A 21,614-nucleotide genomic window follows, 5' to 3' on the forward strand; every position below is an offset into this window, starting at 1 on the left:
GTCATTCAGACTGACATCTTAGTGATAGAGCCTCTAAGCACACAAAGCAAGAGACTGAAGCTGGATTCACTCTACCATTAACTGGCTGTGTGAGCTTAGGCAAGTCACTAACCGATTTACCCAATCTGGGAAACAGTTTCTTCATCTAAAATAAATACAAGAGCTGAGCTGCTGAGAACTCTTGCAACCCTCCCAGCCACTAAAGTCCTGAAAGTTCCAAATCAGGTTGAATTTGCACTTAAGCTTCAGCCCTGGACACAGGTTCTGTTTCAAAATCACCAAATCCAGGTCTTTAATCAGATAACCACCAAATCTCATCAACTCACTTGCAGGACTCCCAAAGCCAGCAAAGAGCTGATGCACAACTCAAGACTTCTGACTTCTCCTGGGGATAGGAGTTCTAGGTCTTTTGGGCTACCCGCTGGGTAACGTTAGCTCTGTGCTGATATGGGTCAGGTACCACACCCCGTAAGCTAAAGATGGCTTTCAAACTCTTATAATCTGAGTGTATGTAGTGAACACCCCAGATATTTAAATTATCAGTCATCCAGAAAACTTGTCCATCTGAAATATAACATGGACAGAGACAACAAAGACAGAAAGACCTGAACAAGTGAAAGAGAGCCCATAAGATCCTGGCACGAAGGCATGGATATTTTACTCCTAGAAGTAGCTTGGCAGCTCTCTTGCAGCAACTCGTTCTCCGTGTCTACGAGTGTTGTTGCTTCTCAGAGTGACAATTATACTTTCTAAGGATGGCCACAACAGTACCTCCCATCTTACGCGGTCCTCTGCAACGTGACCATGCCACTCTGCCAACAAAATGTGGAGCCCAACTCACCAACCTTGAATATGGGCCAGCCTGTGACTGGCGTCTAACCAACAGAATGATGCTGGGTGAGAGCTTCTAGCTGGTGTCTATGGGATGCTTGCTCTGGGGAAAGCCAGCCACCAGGTAAGCTGTCCAACCACCCCGAGACCACCTCACAGGGGAGGCCACCTGTAGGGGGCCCAGTTCACAGTTCCAGCTATGTCTGGCCTCCCAGGAATCCCCTCAAAGACTCCAGCCATGTGAGTAAAGCCATCTTCGACTCCCAGAAGAGTCAATTCACTAGCCAAGTAAGTACCACTGCTTGAACTCAATCAAACCACATGGAACAGAAGAAATCACCTAGCGGAGCCCCTCTCAAATTCATGACCTACAGAATATGTGAGTTATAATAACATGTGTGTTGTAAGCTGCTAAATTTGGGGGCATTTTGTTACGCAGCAGTATGCAACCGGAAGGCTTGATCAAAAGCAGATTAGAGGTAGCAAATTAGAAAGAGGGACTGGGCTGGTGGAAGAGAAAACATAGAGAAGGGAGAGGCAGCTGATGGCCTAATAACACAGGAGACAGAAAGACATTAAGATAGATGCGGGGTGGAGGGGAGAAAGAAAAACATTAAGACAGTGCAAGAATCAAAGTTGCGGCAATCAGGAGCCATTAAGAGCAGACATCAGTGGTCCCCTCCACCTCCCTGTGCCCGATGGGGGCATCAGGGTGTTACAGCACAAAACAGCTGATTTTCATGGTGATTTTCCTGAATCATGAAGAACAGTTTAAATTTTGTTCAGAATCAAGGACTCTTAGTATCTCCAATTCTTCTGCCACTATGCCCCAAAGAAAAGGGAAGACCAAAGTCTTCCTCAGAAAGGAGGGAAGGAAGTGCATGTGACATATTCCTTCCTGGTAGGAAGGAGAAGTAGAAGAAAAGGCTTTGGGGTGGGGGTGGGGGGTTCAGGGTAAAAGGAAGTAAACCACAAGAGGAGGTAGGCATATTGGCTCGCTCCTGACTCTGAGTTCAAAACCCGAGTGCAAAGAGACAGAAGGCTTGCTAGCCTGAGTTTCTCACTGATGGGGAAGAAACCCAGATACTTCTCTGTGCTTCAACCGGGGAATGGGAGGTAAACTGAGATCTGGGCTATTTGGGGGCTGCTGTGATGAAGGACAAGGTGACCTGGAGCTGGATATTCAGTCCATAAGGAGCAGTGTGGCCAAAGATGGAAACATGTCTCCACCAGCTGGTAAATATCACTTACTCAAGCCCTGAGCTCTCTGTCCTCTGCTACCATGCCTTTCCTGGGGCTCCTCGGAGGTCCTCGCAGTCTAGCAACAGATCCTATAGCATCTGTTCTGACTGGGTGGTGCTCGTCCCCTGCTGGTTGTCAAATATTTTGAGTATCACCTGCACAAGTGGTCAGTTGAAGCCAGATGAGAAACATGGCCTGGCGAGGACACAGAGAGCCTATGGAGCCAGTGAGGGGCACAGAGGGTCCAAGTTGGCCATTGTGGCGGCTCTGACCCAGCTGCAAGATCAGACCATGGGTTTTCCCAGCTGCAAACCTCAGCAGTAGATTCAGCAGGACACCCCACGACCAGCCAGTTCCAGGGACATCTCCATGGAAACCAGTGAAGGCCCCTGGCACCCTCCCCATCATGCCCTGGGGCATGGCTTCCATACTCTCAGGCTCCTTCCTGGCTAGAAGAAAGCAAGGAGGTGAGAAACTGAAAGCCTGAGCATTTACCCCCAAAGAGACTGAATAAATCTAAGAGGGGCAGATGTGAGCCAGCAAGATAGAGAAGACATGGTACTAAAGGGACTTCAATCACCAAATGAAATGCTTATTAGAAAAGAAAGGTACATTTTTTGGCATCAGTTTGCAGTGAATATAAATTTTCACCATGCTACATATATTTTAGAAATATTCTCTTCCAGGGATGCCTGGGTGGCTCAGTCAGTTAAGCATCTGACTTTGGCTCAGGTCATGATCTCAGGGACATGGGATCAAGTCCCACATCTGGCTCCCTGCTCAGCAGGGAGTCTGCTCTGCCTCTGCCTACTGCTTTTTTTTTTTAAGAAAGAAAAAAGAAATATTCCTTCCAAAATTAAGTTGTCAAAAAAGGGGGGATTTTCTGTTTATGCTTTAAAAGACCATCTTCCATCCCTAGAAAATGTGCCCACCCAGAATGGCTAGTCCTCTGAGAGTCACAGAAGGTGGCAGCTTTCCCCAGCCCTGTGTTTAGCATGTCCATACAAGCAGATAAAAGTCAAGCAAAAACAAACAATTGAAAACCCAAGTGATTTTTATATCTTATGTGTGGCGGAAATCCCTTGCCACAAGAAAGCTCACTATTTAGCTGAAGACAGCCCAGACCGGCTGGGTTTTCCACAGACCCAAAAAGTCCCCAGAAGCCCTTCACCCTCCTCTGTGTCTGGGAGTGAGTGTTCCGTTCACACACATAGCCCCTCTTGCTACTCTCAGCATTGGGATGTCCCACCATCTTGTCCCAGTGCCAGAAAGATATCTGTGAAGCTGAACAGTCTGAGATCCTGCTTCCCCCCCGCCACTCCCACCCAACTGAGCAACATGCCAGGGTAGACAGACTCACACTCACCAACATCTGGTACTTTTCTACTTTGGGGTACACACAGGATGCCACGTCTCTGTACCTTAAAGTCAGGGATAGCCGCAGGACAGATTATAGCCATGAAAAGTAAGCGGGAAGGACATGGGTCACTTGCATTTCATTTCTGGTACCCTACCCTCCAGCCCCCTTTTCTCTGAGCCCTCGTTTATTGATGGTGGCTACATAGGATGACCAGGTCAACCTGATAGGAAGATGAGGTCTACTTCCACCCATGCATCCACTCCAGTGCATCTCCATGTCTGTTTCTCCTTCTGCTAAGTAGGAGAACACCTATTTCCCACCCCAGGACCCATGTCCAAACAATCCAACAGACGGTCTCCATGAGTTCTCTTTTGAAAATGTCCTCAGTGGCTATCATGAGCCATTATGGTCTGACACAGATGACCAATGACAATGATACTGCATGAGCAAGAGAAATGTGTTATGTTAAGCTACTGAGATGTTTTAGGTTATCTATACCTTGAACTGATACGCACAACAATCAAAGAGAAGAAATAAGACATCGTACTCGTTTTCTGTTGCTTTGTAGAAATCCCACAAACTCAGTGATGTAAAGTAACACCCTTTCATTAGTCATATTGTCATGGGTCAGATGTCTGGTCTCATCTTGGATGAAGTCTCTGCTGAGGGTGTAAGAGACTATCAAATCCCAAGGTTCTGTTCCATGTGTTTGCTGCTAGAAGTCAGTTCCTTGTGATTGTATAAACTGAGGTCCCCACTTTCTTGCTGGCTGTCAGCCAAGGCCACGGTCAGCAGCTGGAAGCTGTCCACCATTTCCTGACCCATGGCCATTTCCACAAGACAGTTTGTTTTTTCAAGACCAATAGAGCAACATCAGATGTTGCTTTGACTCTCTCTGACCTCTTGACTAACCTCTAGACCTTTTTGTTTTTTCCTCTTTAAGATCCCACCTGGTTGTGTCAGGCATGCTCAGGAAAATTCCTTTTGATTAACTTCAAGTCATCGCATCAGGATCTTAAATTACACCTGCAAAATTCCTTTACCTTGGTGGCAGAAGGTAAACCTAATCATGAGGATGATATCAGCTCACATTCACATATTCCATCCTCACTCAGGGGAGGGAGAATTACACAAGGGCATGGATCAGTGGGGGTCATCTTGGAATTCTGCCTACATCAGACATTTAAAAAAACATTCTGATGAATATTAGCTCTAGAAAATCCAGGACCCATCCAACGCTGTACATTCACTTCTTCCTTGCTCCCAAGTAAGAAAACCTTGGTCCAAATATTCTGAAGCTTTGCTACTTAAAGTGTGGTCCATGGACCAGCAGCATCATCATTTGTGAAGAAATGCAAAATCTCGGGCTCCAACTCAGACTTAGGCATTGGGATTACGGGCATATCAACAGAATTTCTAGGCAATGGAGAAGCACTCGTCTTTAAATTGCCTTATTCTTAAGTAGAGTAGGCAGATGCTGACAGGGAATGAGAGCAGAGATTATAGTAAATCCCTATGTCCTGATCACCGCAGCTCTTCAGAGTGGTTTCTGAAATTTTGCTGTCAGAATCATATGATCTGATGATGATGTTATTGAAGATGCTAGCTAACATTTACTGAACACCAATAAATGCAGGCAGTAGGCAAAGTTTTCCTTTAATTTCCCCAACACTGAGTGAATTACATATTATTATTTTCATTTTAGAGATGAAGACATTGGGACTTACAGGAGTTAAATGAGGAAATAAGGAAATATAAATAAAAGGGGGGGCAGGTTTTGCTTTTGATCCCTTTCACTCTGGGGGTATGTGGTCATATTGTCAGAAGCTGTCAAAGCCAGTCCGCAAATCACAAACTGGGATCTGGGCCAGTTCAGCTTGTGAATATGCATTATTCAGCTGGAATGTTGATGTTAGTCTTTACTAAATGTATTTCCCAAGAGATAAGCTCATTCCAGTTGGCCACTGGCCTTATCACTTAGAGCCTCACATATTTGATTTACTGCATGGCCCCCAAATACACTTTGAAAATCCCCTATTTTGAAGTCTGAAATCCTCGATGAAGCCCACGTATTCTTAAATGTCCCCTTGACGTTTCATGAAAACTTTGGGTGGTATGAATACTTTCCAGAGATCCTTAACCATAGCAAAGAACCTCTGCTCCCTACCCCATCCCTGTCATCCGATGAGTGAAACTAACATCCAGAAGCTAAGTTACATGACTAAGTTGCATGGCAAGATAACTGGCCTTAAGCTAGACTCTTTGGGCCCACAGTCAAATGCCACAATCATTCACCTCCTTCTGTTTAGGAAATTATTTATGCTTATTATGAAACAGAGGTTCTTAACCAAAGTGTGTTTCAGAAATGTTTGTAGGGAGTTTAATACAGATTTTTAGACTTCTCTCGTGTTCACACTACTGGTGAGTAAAATGCCCATTTATCTGAAATTTATCAGATAAATACAGGTTCAGAACACAGGGTTTGAAGGAAGAAAGGAGGAGTCCCTGAAGAGTTAATAAAAGATGGGACAGTAAGGAGTGTAAGAGATGGAATAGTGCAGGGGATCTCGGCCTTGGGTATACATCAGAACTGCCTGGAAGGTTTTCAACACTACTAATGCCCAGGTCCCAGCCCCCAACATTAATGATGTCATTGGTCCCAGGTACAGGGATCTTTAAGAGCTCCCCAGGTGATGGTAACGCTCAGCCAGGGCTGAGAACCACTGGAGCAGGGACTCTGAGATGCTAGAGGATCAACAACTCCATCACTGTTTCTTTTGTGGTCCCCCTGGTTCTGGCCCATCAGCCGGCCACAGAAGCGTCCATATTCCCTTCAACTCTTGGCTGCCCTTTGCCGCGCTCTTTCCTCCTATGTTAGGCAATGTCCCTTCGTGAGTGGAGAACAAAACCGCTAGGAGCCTGAGGTCAAGTTCCAGACACTGAGATACTTATCATTCCCTCTGCGCCTGTTTGTCCATCTGTTAAATAGAACTCTCCTATTTAAGACTTCCAGCCTCTAGTATTCATGTCAAACCCAGCAGGTCTCTGTGACTTCTAATTGAAAATGGCCGCATACATTTCTTGTCCTGAAACAACTCAGTGTGCTACTGGATCTAAAACCTCTTGTTATCACCTAAGGAAGCGGTTCTCAAAGTGTGGTCCGCAGACCAGCAGCAGCAGCAGCAGCAGCAGCATCTGGGAACTTCTACCTCGGACACCCTGCACATAAGACTGGATCACAATCTGAGTGGATCCAGCAGTCTGTGCTTACTAAGCCTCAGGGGTGCTAGTGCACCCTCAAGTTTGAAACGCACTGACCAAAATCACCATCATGACCATGTGCCCTCGTCCGGACAGCTGGTGATGGTCACAGAAAAAGACAACTCAAACCCCTATGACTCAGGCTTTGTCCGTTGCGTTTTCACGTGACACTGACTTCTGCTAGCCCGGGGGAGGCGAGAAGGGATGGAGTCTGAGGGTCTTGATCACACAGAGGTTTGCTGTGTAACAGCTGGGGGGTAAGGTCCGGTGGGAACCAGAAGGTTGAGGGGACACCTGCTGGTAGGGCTTGGCAGGTGCTCCCAGGCAGCCAGGAACAAAGGGGGCAGAGACTGTCCTCGAAGCACCTCTGACCCTATCCAAGCTTCCTGCCAGCCTTTTAGGGTAACCAGAGGCTAAAACATGGAAAATGCAATGGAACTGAACAAAACTAATGAGATGTGAGAGAAGGTGCTCTTCCTATCGTGCGTGTGGGAATATCGCACTGAGCCGGTGGGAAGGAACCCACTGCCCTCTTGGGATGGCAGAGCTCAGAGAGAAGGGCCAGTGCAAGACTGAGCTTGGTAGGGTGGGGTGAACTGCAGAGAGGGAAGCTGGCAACATCCCCCTGCAGACCCTGAGCAGCTAGGGGAACCCTGCAAGGTCAAGTCACTAAACTGTCTACTTACAGAAGAGGAAACCCAGACAGATGCCAGCCTTGACCTGGATCACAGCACTTCAGTGGCAGAGCTGGGGGCCAAGAGGTAGGGGACTCCTGAGGGAGCTGGGGTTCCACGAGGAGCAAAGGACTTCCAAGGGGAGGGATTCAAGAGAGAGTGCGCCGGAGAGTGAGAGCCAATGTTTCAGCCGCACCCACAGAGTGAGCCGGGCTACTCGAAGTGCTTTACATGATTCATACTCATTTACTTTTCCCACGACCTTATGATCCTCCCCATCGAGTTCAATCTTTACAGATGGGGACACTGAGGCACTGAGGGGCTAAAAATAAATTGTGCAATTTACTTAATAATAACTGAGGATAAAAAGCAACTTTATTTTTAACAATTGTACACAGTGTTATTATTTCACAATAATGAAGCAAAGGATAAAGGTAAGCTTAATGCTGCCTGGCTATCAATTACTGGCCTGCTGCTGGCCACCAGGTAGATGACCTCTATTCAAAGGGTACCCCTCATTCACTACAGTATAGAATTTTTTAAAGACAGTTATGATATGGACACACATGTGACATACAGCTTAAGAGGAGGTAAAGTCTCTTGAGAACTTGAACGCAGACCCTTTAGCCCCACGGCTTACACTTTCCCACCACGATCTGCTCACTACTCCTCTGAGACAACCGGGAATGCTGGCCCTCAGCCAGCTCTGAAAGCACGAGTGTTAGAAAAATTACACCTACTTTTAAAAAGAAAACATGCCATGCTAGAAACCCCCTGACCTTCCGAAGAAGCAACCCTCTGAATTCAGTGTAAGTCTCACAGGCACAGGCTCTCCCGAGGTGACTGTCTACAGCTAGGAGTCTCCTTTAATTGGATCCCACAGCATTTTTGCCTGTCACTGTGAATCACAGAAGATCCTCAGAAATCCTCTGATCCAGCCCGTTTTTGACAGAGACGCTAAAGCCTGAGAAGGTCAGGGTCACCTTCCAACTTGCCAAGGTCGCAGAGATGAGGAATATCACCCAGAGAAGGCACCCAAGGTCCAGAGATACCAGGAAAGCCACCCCTGAAATGGAACCCAAGTGTCCTGACTGCCCAGATTTCTCTCCCTCTCTCTCTCTCCCCCATTGTCATTCCTCTCTCTCATTCCCTCTCTCATTCCATTTCTCTCTCTCTCTCTCATTTCCTCTCTCTCTATTCCCCTCATTCCATCTCTCTCTTTCTCTCTGTCCCCCTCATTCTCTCATTCCCTCTCTCCTCATTCCATCTCTCATTCTCACTCATTCTCTCTCCCTCTTTCTCCCCCCTCATTCTGCCATTCCTCTCTCATTCCATCTCTCTCTCATTCCCTCATTCCATCTCTCTCTCATGCCATCTCTAGTTCTCGCCCTCTAATTCTCTCTCTCTCTCCCCCTCATTCTTTCATTACCTCTTTCTCTCATTCCCTCTGTCTCACTCATTCTCTCTCCTCATTCCATCTCTCTTTCTCTCTCACATTCTCTCCCCCTCATTCTGGCACTCCCTCTCTCTCATCCTCTCTCTCTCTCTCAAAAGCCTCTTACCTGCAGCCCTGCATTCTTTGACCTTGTTGCTTCTCGCCTGGGGAAGGCTGCCAGGCCCGACTTTTACCTTCAGTGGAAACTGGGCAGTCCAGGCCGGGATTTATATCCCCGTCCTCCAGGGATTTCCTAATAGGGCTTGTGTCACTCTCTCTGACTGAGTGGCTATGGACACACCTTTTCCCTCCTCACAGGGGAGCACCCTCTCGGCGACAGCACTGGGTGCGTGATCATTCAGATGGGGAAGTGGCCAAGGACGCTGTGCGCAAGTTTCCCTATTTTTTTGTGACTCGCTAAAACTTGCGTATTTCCAGCTGAGAGGCGGTTTTGAAGTGATGTCTATTTTGCCGGCCGTGACCCCATCAAAGAGAAAAGGAGGTCTTTGAATCTTCAGCCAGTGGGCTGGTAGGTGTTTGCCCCCACAGAACATCCCTTCTGGGATAGAAGGGAAGTTAAGCTTTGAGTCCCCTGGTTCCCAGTCTTCTGTGATGTTTAACCGTCATGCGAAGGAAGAGGGTGACTTTCCAAGTCTTTATTACCACTGTGGAATTTGCCGAACTGAATAGCTTGTCCTCTAGAAATGGAACATCGGTCCTAAGTCATGTCTGTACAAAACAAATGTCTCCTAACTCCCCTTGCAGGAGCTTGCCCAGGGCCCACTGAGACCCCATGCAAGGCCTCAGATGCACAGAGCCCAGAGCAGCCCTCCCCCTGCCGGGTTCACTGCCTCTGCTGTCTGCCTGAACAGGCTTGCACCACCCTCCAGGTCCAGTGCCCTCCCTGAGATGAACAGGAAGCCACGTGGAAAAGGATACGAACTTGGCCAGGACCAGGGCATGGGGCAGGGACGTGAGCCCTCTGGGTCCCGTGTCCTCTTGTTGGGCTGAGCTGTGTGGTGTAAGCAGGGGTATAATATGGACCCCCCCATGTTGGTGGATGGAAAAGAACACTTACCCGAATGTCCTTTAAAATCCATGTTGCTAACCTTAATGGCACTTTCCATCTAACTGACTCAGATACTGGGGTTCTTAGAGGTGGAAAGGCAGACGAGAAATGTCTGGAGACAAGTCAAAACAAATGGCTCCAAGTTAAAAGGGCCCACAGGCCCTAGGTTTATCCCTTTGCTAACAAGGAAGAGAACTCCCAGGGAATCTCAGCTCAGATTGGGTAAAAAAAAATCTGAGAAAAATACAATGTTGGACCTCGATGGAAACTTAGACGTGGTCGCAAATTGAGGTCCAGGCACTTGGGGGACCACAGGTGAGAAAGCTGTATTGACTTATATAACTTCGTGATAGAAGCTGTAATATCCCCAAAATGGAGTTTGTTGGCCAAGGGGTAAATATTACACTGTATCCATGTTTATCCTTTCTCCAAGGACCAGTTGAAGGGAGAATGTCTGGTTTTGTTCCAAAATTTTGACATGGTTATTAAAGTTTGAGCTATAAATTCTGGGTCAAGCCAAATAAGGTTGAGGGTATAAATTCACCCCCATGCAGGGAAATTTCCCCAAATACCTCATCATCTCAGGATGAAGGTATGCAAATAACTGAGTCCTGTCCTCGCTCTCTCTGTGGTCAACCAAACACACCAGCACCAGATAACCTTGCCTTGCCTGGGATCATACTCACTAAAGAGCACAGGGAAGTGCACAGCTTAATATAGCCAAAATGAGGAAGTGAAACCCTGCGGTCTGCTGTTGGCCATATTGAAGTATAACTGCTGATCTTGTGATCCATAAAGAGAAATTTATGTGACCTCACTTCTTTGGTGGGAAAATGTGATCATGGAGCCACAAGAGTTGCTTGAATGGCCCTTGAAAGAACTAATGCCTCAGACCCAACCATCACCAAAAGTCTTCGCGGAAAAATGGCTCCCCACCCTGCCACGTTCCTCCATTTCCCACCCATCTGCACTGTCTACACTGTCTTGTCCTCACTATCACCAGAGCATTTGGTTCAATTTCTCCACCAACTGATGGGAAATGAACAAGGCACAGAATGTTCTGAAGTATCTCGAAATCCTCTGAGGTTTGAGATGAAAGTAAGCCAGGACGTTTATTGCAAGGATTGAAGCAATGAGTCTTCATTTTTTGAACCCAGGCCTTTCCCAAGTCTACTTTGGGTCAGAAATCAACAGCATCTTCTGAAAACCTCTGTGGCAAAGTTCTTGGAACTTTCCTCCCATGGAGGCCAAAAGGTAGGGAACCGTGAGAAGGGAGCTTGGAGGAGCAAAGAGCCTGTGGCGGCCACTATGTCATGGATTATAACATAGACTGTTTGTCCCTGGTTTGCTGGGACAGCCTCTGTCAAATTATCTGGATAAATTTACTCATTCTTGTCAGGTTGTCACACCCACAGGATCAATTTAGCAATCAGCCCCCAAAAACTTAAAATGCTTAGGCCTGTTCTGGTCAGCTGGCCAATGACAGAAAAAAATCTCTCGTGTCTTATTCATAGAGACAGAGGAAACATCATACCATGTATCCCCATTCCCATACATAATTAACAACTTCACAAACTAAACATGAAAATATTGACTACAAACGGGCTTTGGTCTCATCTGTGAAAAGAGAGAGCTGAAATAAATGAGATCTGTATCAGTTCCCTGCTGCTGCTCTCACAAATTACCTCAATCACTGGCTTCATGCAACACCCACTAATTAATTCTCTTCCGGTTCTGGAGGTCAGGCGTCGGACAGGGGTCTCTGCCCATGCCTGAAATCAAGATGTCAGTGGTGCCAAGCTCCTTCTGAAGGCTCCCAGGGAAAATGCACTTCCAGAGGCTGTCCGCATTCATTCACCGAGGCCTCCAGTACCTCTGCTTTCTCCCATTGCTCCCGTCATCACGTGACCTTCTTCTTCCTTTGACCTCTGTGCTCCCTCTTATGAGGACCCTGGTGGTTATATCTGGTGCTCACCCAAATAAGCCAGGATAAACTTGCCACCTGAAAATTCTTACCTGAATCACATCTGTAAAACCCCTTTTGCCATGGAAGGTCACCTAATATTACGTAGGTGACAGGAATTCGGACGTGGCCATGGTCAGGAGACCATTGTTCACTGGCACACAAGCTCAGAGATTGCTTGCAGTTTTCAAAGTCTGTGCTCTATGACTGTAAATAGAAGCCTAGGAAAGTGCTCTATGTGACTGTGGATTGGAACACCACCACTTCCTTCACAACGAAGGGCTGAGCTGCTCTAGCAACTGTAGACAGAGTCTGCATAGAGCTTTTGAGATCTACAGGAGAGATTGGATTTTGCTGTCCAATTCAGAGAAAATCCAATCTTCATTAGGGAAAGGCTTTTTCTTGCCAGCCTGTCCTTTGCTTCCTTCTCCCTGCCTTACTTTCCAGAGAGACCCTGGAAAGGGATGGGAATGTGCCCATTCTCCTTGCAACCTGTCCATAGGACCCAGAGCATGGGAGGAGGGGAGCTGGAAACCAGCCCCATTTCATGCTAACTCTCTTTCTCAACAATACCCAGGCCCAGGCCGGAGCCCTCCCCTCCCCTGTTCCTCCCGCCACACAGCCAAGCCTTGCCCTGCCATGGGACTCTGGAGGCACCAGGCCAGCCCCAGCTGCTCTGACTTGAGGCCACCGGATGCCCCTGCTTCCCTGGCCTTGCCTTTCCACCTTCTGGGCCTGAGACACACCAGTGTCAGGGATGTGGCCTGCCCAGGAGAAAAACCTAGAAGCCATCCAGAGCACTAACAAGCCACTCACAAAGCCACATTCTTTGCTCCAAGGGAGGGGTAAACAAAAATTTATTTTCCCTAGAACCAAAAAGAGGGACAATTTCCTTATGATATCTGATTTCTATAATAAGCCAGGCAATGCTCATTCATAGGTCAGCTCAAGGCCCCCTCACCAAGAGGAGGCAGAAGGACCTGGCCTGCCAATAGTCTGGGTTGCTTCCTGATCAGGTCTAGACTGAAAGAGAAGAACCCAAATCATGACCTCACAGACACAATCAGGTCAGTCCCAGGCACAGTATCATCCTGACGCTCCTGGGGCAGAGAGATGCTGCCCTCCTCGACAGCTGGTGTGGCACTTTTCTGCCCCTTCCCAAAGCAGGGCTCCAGACCAAAACCTCGGAGGCACAGCCAGGTCCTGCTCTGGCCGGGATGATAGCCGCTGTGGACTCACCCCCGTCAAGCTTCACAGCACAGGATGGTGGAAAAACCATTAGACGGCAACTCTGAGATCCCAACGAGAACCTACCACCAGAGCCCACCATCAGTGGTCCACCCACTTCTCGGGGCCACCCCAGCATCACCTCCACCCTACCTTTCCTGCCTCTAGGCCTCCCACTGCCCACTGTTCCCAGGAGCTAAATCTTCTACTCAGTACTTCACAGACTCCCTCCACTCCTGTTATAAGACTTACCAAAATGACCTTATGTCCACAATAAAGGTGGCTTAAAAAATCAGTTTTTATGCTAGGACTCTTAGGGGTGTGTATATATGTGCATGTGTGTGTGTGTGCTGGGTTTGCGGGGCAGGGGTTCTCTTTAATGAAGTGCTATGCTTATCCTACTTCCCCAGGGTCAGGCCAGCCTCCCACCATAACCAATAATCACTACTTCTAGTGCCCGGCAGGGCTCCAGCAGGCATGGAGAGAGACCCGACAAAAACTTCAAAAGCAGCTCTCAGTATATTAAAAATCGAAGATCCACACCCAAACTAAGTAACAGGCATCATCAGTACACACGAGATGTTTACATTTTAAAAATAAGTGCTAGCAGACACACACACACCTCAAAGGCAATACACGGAACTCACTGGAAGACACAACTTCCCAGTCATCCTTCCTGGTCTTTGGTGACTGCGAGTCTTGGGTCATAAGGCCTTTCTGGCCACTGTCACTCACACCCCCCAACCCCTAACTACCAGCCTGAACATCGCCCGAGCTGCCATGATAGCTGCCAGTTTCTGGGCAGCTCTTTTCATGAACCAGAAGACTCTCTGCTTTCTAATAGGCTCTCAGTAACCTATCGAACATTTTGCTTTGTTCAGCTGATGGCTGAGTCCCACACTTCTGGAAAACAGTGATGGGGACTGACTCACCCTGCAGGGCTTCAAATGCACCCATGACCGTCTCATCTGTGTATCACGTTATAGAATGCACAGGCTCACGGTAACCCCGCCTGCCGGTGACACGCCAGCCCTGGAACAGGCACACAGAGCCCTGACCCACCTGTCCCTGTTGACACACTCATCGCCCCCGGGGCAGGTGTCATGAGCAAGCTCAGCACCTGGGCTCAGCAGGCTTGAGCAGCTGCAAAAAGGGCCTCAACTGAAGCTCATCACAAAGGAGAATCCACGTTCCTCCGAGTCCTGTCATAGCCCGGTGCTCCGGCTTCCCAGGGAACTGACATGCAAAGTGGTCACACGCGGTCCTGCTTCGCCCGGCACTCCCGAAGCTTCTGGTTCTGCCCCCTTGGGTCTGTGAGCGGTGATGTCACGCTGCAGCTGCTAGCCTCAGGCCCCAAACTGTGGCCAAGGGATACACCGGACGGGGACAGGGGGTGACGGCTGCACCCCCTAACTTGGCCTACGAGAGGCTGGCTGAGCTGAGAGGCTAGGGGCGGTTACAAGCCAAGGTGTATTTATGCACTAGGCAGTGTTTTTAGAGTGACTTTAAAATGAGTCCACAGGGAAGCCCATTGCTATATTTACCCAGCTCAGAGCCAACAACTGCCCTGCCGTAACTGTGACTTTTATTAACCATGGCTGTCCTCTGAGGCTCTGACATCCAGGTCTTGCTGACCCCTCAAGGGCAAGCCAATTCCTAGAGGTAGCACATAACTTAGCCCCAACTCTGCCTCTCAGGAATGCACGACCCTTCCAGAGCCCATATCCCAAGCACCTCTGAATGTGTCCACTTCCAGGTGCTGGGTCCCCATGGTGGGGGGGTGGTGTCCAGTTCCCCCTCCACGCAAACTCCTTTCCAAGCATTCCAATTTCCTTTGGGTTGAGAAGAGCAGATTTTAAAAAACTGCTTTCTGCACCCTGTCAGGAATGGCACAGAACTCAGCAAAGGGCAGGCCAATGCAGCAGGCAAAGCGAGAGCCCCAGCTGGAGAAAGGAAGAACAGGCACAGCACGTGCAGGAGACAGAAAACTCCATGTCAGGGAGAATCAGGGGCAACCATGTCCCAGTCCCAAGGGCAGCAGTTCCCGAAGTGGAAGAGCAGCAGCGGTCCTGGGAGCGTGGCAGAAAATGCACATTCTGAACCATCACCCCAGGCCAGAAATCAGAACCTAGGGGGACTCCTGGGTGGCTTAGCTGGCTAAACATCTGCCTTTGGCTCAGGTCATGATCTCAGGGTCCCAGGATGGGGGACCCACATTGGGCTCAGTGGGGAGTTGGCTTCTCCCTCTGCCTGTCCTCTCTCTCCCCCTGCTTGTGCTCTCTCTCTCTTTGACAAACAAATAAATAAAACCTTAAAAAAAAAAAAAAAACAGAACCTAAGGAGGGACCAAACAACAGGTGCCTAACAGCCCCTAGGTGATTCTGATCCTGACTATTTCTTCTCTTTTCTTTCAATTTTTATTTGAGGTATAGCTGAAATACAATATTATATTAGTTTCAGGTGTACAACCTAGTGATTCGATATTTACATACTTTATGAAATGCTCACCATTGTAAGTACAGTCACCATCCATCACCATACAAGGTTATTACAATATCATTGACTATATTTCCTATGCTGTTCTTTTCATCCCTGTGACTTAGTAATTTTATAACTTTGGGCCTCTTAATCCCCTTCACCTGTTTTGTCCACCTCCCTACCCCTCCCCATCTAGAAACCACCACTTTGTTCTCTGTATTTATGGATCTGTTTCTTGTATTGTCTGTTTTGTTTTTTATGTTAGATTTCACATAGAAGTGCAGTCATAATGGAACTTGTCTTCCTCTGACTTATTTCCCTTAGTGCTGTACTCCCTAAGTTCAACCATGATGATGGAAATGGCAAGATCACATTCTCTTTTTATGGCTGAGTGATATTCCGTTGTGTATATATACCACATCTTTTCTCTTTTAGAGAGAGAGAGAGCAAGGGGGAGGGGTGGGGCAGAGGGAGAGGGAGAGAATCTTAAGCAGACTCCCTGCTGAGCATGGAGCCAGACATGGGGCTTGATCCCATGACCCCGAAATCATGACCTGAGCCAAAATCCAGAGTCAGACACTTCACTGACTAAGCCAACCAGTGCCCCTTTACCATATCGTCTTTATCCATTCATCTATCAATGGACATTTGAGTTGCTTCCATACCTTGGCTATTGTAATGCTGCAATAAATATAGGGGTGCACATATCTTTTCCAATGAGCATATTTGTTGTCTTTGGGTAAATACCCAGAAAAGGAATTACTGGGTCATATGGTATTTCTAACTTTTTGAGGAACCTCCATACTGTTTTCCACAGTGGCTGTCCCAGTTTGCATTCCTACCAGTAGCGCATGAGGGTTCCTCCTTTCTCCACATCCTCACCAATGCTCATTTCTTGTCTTTTTGATACTAGCCATTCTGACAGGTGTGAGGTAATAACTCATTTGATCTTGATTTGCATTTCATTGATGATGAGTGATGTTAAGTATCTTTTCATGGGGGCACCTGGGTGGCTCAGTGGGTTAAAGCCTCTGCCTTCGGCTCAGGTCATAATCCCAGGGTCCTGGGATCGAGCCCCACATCGGGCTCTCTGCTCAGCGGGGAGCCTGCTTCTCCCTCTCTCTCTGCCTGCCTCTCTGCCTACTTGTGATCTCTGTCTGTCAAATAAATAAATAAAATCTTTAAAAAAAAAAAAGTATCTTTTCATGTGTCTGTTGGCCATCTGGATGTTTGATACTGACAAAATTTCGAGAAGCGCCATTCCAGTGGTTCTCAATTCTGGATGCACAGGAGAAGTCTGTAACAAATGCTGGTGCCCAGACCCATCCTCATACCAATTAGCCCTGGAAAGAGGTGGAGAGGGGCTAGTCAATTCCTTTTAAGCTCCCCCAGTTATTCTAATGTATTGCCTGCCAGGGTTGAGAGCCACTGCCCGATTTGCTGAACTGCTCAGGCTCTCCAGGGCTGTGTCTTCGCCTCCTGCAGGAAGAAAAGAGTAAATAAGTGGGGAAAATTCCCAGGCTGACTCATAGAGGACAGTTCAGAAGAAAGACAAAGGTGAAACTGGGCTAGATCAGAAGAGTTGAGCTTCTAGTTTCTACCCTGAAATCAGGTCAGCCATGGGGATCAGACTCCAATTTGCATTAACCCAAACTCCGAAAAACGACCAAGGTCTGGAGCAACAGCCCTGTTTATTCATCCATTCATACATTTCACTGATTCAGTGTTGAGCCCCCACTCCAAGCCCAGAATTGTTCTCAGGTCTGAGAACTTGCAATCTAGTGGAGGAAATGACAATAATAGAGACATAAACAGATGAATGTCAATTTATAACAAGCAAGATGCTGGCCAGCCAATAACCAATACGAAGGTAATTCAGATGCCATTTCTCACCAGGTTTGGTTTCAGCAGTTTGCATCATCTGTTCTCACCCACTAAGTATGTGGTGCATCACCACCCCCTTACCTTTGGGATGTCTACAAGCTTTGATGACACTAATCCAGTAAAAACAGGGGTGTCGATAATGCTGACAGTTTGGGAATAGGTTTAGAGTGAAATTTACACTGATTCCCCATATACTAAAAGGGCTTACCGGGATGTCTGGGTGGCTCAGTCGGTCAAACATCTACCTTAGGCTCAGGTCATGATCCCAGAATCCTATGATTGAGTCCCACATCGGGCTCCCTATTCAGCAAGGAGCCTGCTTCTCCCTCCACCTGCTGCTCCCCCTGCTTGTGTGCACTCTCTCTCTCTCTCTGATTAATTAATTAATTAATTAATTAAATTTTAATTTAAAAAACAGTGTTGCTAAGTAAAAAAACAACCAAAATTATGGTGAGTACACATTACATTCTTAGGAAAAATAGTCACACACCATAAAGTGATGATGCATTGTTAAAAAATCATCATTATTTGTTCTAGGTGTCTCTGCTTGGAACACTCTGTTTGCTTGGATCAATTTACAGAGTGTACTTGACAGATTTCCAACTGCTTTTAGTTGAATATAAATATATTCAACTAACTTGTAGTAACTTGTCAAAGGTAACACCATGTTATGGGTTGAACTGTGTCTCCCTCCAACAACAGAAGAAGGTATGTTAGGGTTCTAACCCCCAGGACATCAGAATGTTGCCTTAGTTGAAAATCAGGTCTTTACAGAGGCAGTCAAGTTAAAGTGAGGGTGTTAGGGTGGGCCCTCTCGAATCGATTGGTGTCCTTATAAAAATCTATATAATATATATACATTCCCCAGTAATTCAAACTAATCTGTTTCTCAAAACAATGAGAGTCAAATAAAGTAGCAAATGGTCTCTTACCTGAAATCATGGGTTTATAACTTTCTTCCAGCTTCTTCAGGCAGGAATAAAAGCCCCTACCCTAATCCTATCAGGAAACACCCTGTCACCTCCATCAATACCTCAGGAAGATGAATGACCCCACAGTCATCCTGGCCACTCTCCGAGTGACTCAGGTAATCAAGAAGGCGATGTGAGGATCACACGCGAGCAGACATGCCCACTTGCCTTGCCCTCCTGGGCCTGCACCCAAAGGAGTTCTACCTTCAGACTTCATCATGGCTCTAGTTGGGGGGTGGGAGGTATCTGTCTGCTTCTCTAGGATCCAGTCAATCCAACCACGAATCCTCTGCAGATTTAGAACCCCAAGAGCTCCCCAGCCCCAAGCTCTGGTTCCTTCGGATCCTAAAAGACAGAAAGAGCCAGCTGGGCCCACTCTAACAAGCCCCAAGGGGTTGTCCAAGCTTTGGGGCCATTTGGCGCTAAACACCAGTGGAACTAAGGAAACAATTACAGGGGCTTACACCATCGTGGGTTTTGTTCTTGTACTTGGAGATCCACAGATGCACAGATTGTCAGAGTAAGAAGAGGCTCGGGGCTACCCCGTATCATGAGTGAGGAAGGGATTTGTGATAGGATTTCACCCAAGCTGAAGACAGAGGTCTGAAGCCATCCCCTACCGCCTGATGAGTACTTGAGTGCTACAGGAGCCTTGCTGACTTAGACTAAAATTCTTTGGAAAAGGAGATGGAGAAAACACTTTCCAGACTAAGCTCTGTGCTCTCTGGGTGCAGCTGGCTTCCTTCCTTCAGTGGCACACAACCAGGCCACCCAGCATAATGCTGGTCTCAGGGGGCTAATCTCAGAGCCATCTCTGGTTCCAGGCAGACTTAGGTTTGTCACCTAACCTCAGATCCTTGGCAAGCATGTTCACCACCAGGGTTTGCATTTCCGCAACTGTCAGAAGAGGTCCTGGTAACAGCTGCTCCGACTCACAGAGCTGTCACTAAGCACCTGCCTCAGTCCCAAGCACTTTATTTCTATATCTACTTATGTCACCATCCCAACAGCCTGAGGAGCTAAGTATTAGGATGTATTGCAGCCCATTTTGCAAATAAACCGAGGTATGCAGACAGTAGTAACTTATCAAAGGCAACACCATGTTATGGGTTGAACTGTGTCTCCCTCCAACAACAGAAGAAGGTATGTTAGGGTTCTAACCCCCAGGACATCAGAATGTTGCCTTAGTTGAAACTCAGGTCTTTACAGAGGCAGTCAAGTTAAAGTGAGGTTGTTAGGGTGGGCCCTCTCCAATTGATTGGTGTCCTTATAAAAAGGAGAAATCCGGACACAGAGACAAACACAAGGAGAAGACAGACATGTGATGCAGCTATAAGCCAAGGGACCCCGACAATCGCTGGCAGCCCCAGAAGCCGGAAGAGGCAAGAAAGGATCCTCCCCTAGAGCTGGAAGAGGGAGTGGGGCCTGCCAGACACCTTGATCTGGGACTTTTGGAGCCCAGAACTGGGACAATAAATAGCTCTTACTCTGAACTACCCAGCTGCCAGCCACTGATACACACCGGGGGCTGGAGCGGAGATGCCAGCTCAGACCCTCTGGTCCGAGAGCCCAGGCTCCCATCACCATCCCACAGGCTGGCTGTGGGGGGGCGAAGGGGACAGCCGCCAGCTCGGGGCCAGGATATGACGAAGCTGTCCCATGGTGTGGTGGAGGAGGTGAGCTAAGAACCTCACAGAGACAAAACAGGCAACGCTGACTAGGTGGCCAGTCCCATTCTTTGCAGAGAAAAAGATATGACAGAGACGGCAAACGTCTCCAAGACTGAAACTGTCCCCAGCTGCCCAGCATGTAGCAACAGGACGGTAAAATCCAGAATGTCATGTACCCAGCAGAGATGAGATCGGTGTTTACCGCTTTCTTTTTCCAGCTGATACTTCACTCCGAGGAGTTGAACCTATCACATTCCATCAAGAAGTTAATGACTTGGCTGTTCCCACCAAGCATTTGATTCCAGAGGCAAAATGTCTTCCCAGCTGGGGCAGGTGAGAGGCCATCTCCAAATCCACTCCCCTAGAGCCTGGCCACACCTCAGGATTGGCAATGGGTCCCAGACCCAGCAGGGGGCAGAGGGCGACTCAGGGTGTCTGACAGAGGCAGAGCGTTCACCCTGCCCAAGGGCACAGTCAGCACCACTGATCTTGAACAGCTACGCCAAAAACAAACACACTGGTGAGCAAGAGTGGGAGAGCTCTTGGTCACTAACATTTACTAGGCACCTGCTGAGTTCAGGGAGTTGACGTGCAAAGGTGAGCCCGACTGTCTACCAGTTTAGTGGTCTTGGGCACAATTCTTAACCTCTCTGTGTCCTTGTGTTTTCCTCTGTACTCTGCAGACAGTAACTGGGTCTATCTAGGGTTGTTTGGTCTTAAACCAGAACAAAGAAAAGTGCTCTAGCCAAAGTAAAGCGCTCAGGAAATGAGAGCAACTTCAACAAAATTAACACGGTCTCATCGTGGGCTGGACACAAAGAGCCGGTCCGAAGCGTAACTCCAGGAGGCACCCAGAAAACCTGCGAGGTGAAATCCTCCTAGAAACAGCTCCCTGTTTATCTAAAGGCCAAGTAAGGGCCTGCCCTGCTCCCAGCCCTGGCTGCCGGGGCTCTTGGCACCACTCATGAGCACAGCCCCACCTTAGGCACTGGGACCAGCCTACTACAGTTAGAAGGAATTTAGGGTGCCCTGGGCTATTGGCTCAGTATCGAGTCAGCCTTGCCAGGCCAGACCCCTCTCCCCAGGCAGGACAGGACCTGCAGGGGCTGCTGTGCATCGGCATCTAGGACCAGTGCCTGGAGGGGAAGAGAGGATAGAGGCCAGGAAACTCGCCCAGGTGTTTGGAAGGTAGGGACATCTGTGGAAGGCAAAGGTGGGTGAGTAAAGTGGGAAGTAGGTGGGTGGGGAAAGGAGGGAAGTCCAGTAAGATGGGTCCATTCGCCTTCCAGAGGTACTCCTGGATCCCGATTAGAAGGGTCCTTGTGGCTGCCTGGCCTTGGGGAATCAGCCCCTAAGAAGCAGGCAGTCCTCCCCAGATCCCTGATTCTGGTGGGGGAGCTCTCGACTTTTTTCTCAAGATCAGCTCCACCGTGTACCCCAGTTCACATGGAAGGAGACAAAGGGAACTGGTGTTTATGAAGCCCATCTGTGCTCCAGGAACTGGGTTCAATACACAACGGGCATCCCTCCATTCCAAGTCACTACATGG

General features: G+C 48.0%; 1 protein-coding gene across 1 annotated transcript in view; it reads right to left on the reverse strand.

Moving 5' to 3' along the window:
• Nucleotides 1-9,040, reverse strand: part of IL1R2 (interleukin 1 receptor type 2) — a 33,624-nt gene extending 24,584 nt beyond the window's left edge. The window contains exon 1 of the mRNA XM_080813250.1: nt 8,931-9,040. Coding sequence (XP_080669376.1) covers nt 8,931-8,944 — 14 coding nt within the window. The 5' untranslated portion in view covers nt 8,945-9,040. The remainder of the gene's footprint in view (nt 1-8,930) is intronic.
• Between the last annotated feature and the right edge of the window lie 12,574 nt (nt 9,041-21,614).

The sequence above is a fragment of the Martes martes genome (genome assembly GCF_963455335.1).
Source record: "Martes martes genome assembly, chromosome: 9".
NCBI classification, from domain to species: domain Eukaryota; kingdom Metazoa; phylum Chordata; class Mammalia; order Carnivora; family Mustelidae; genus Martes; species Martes martes.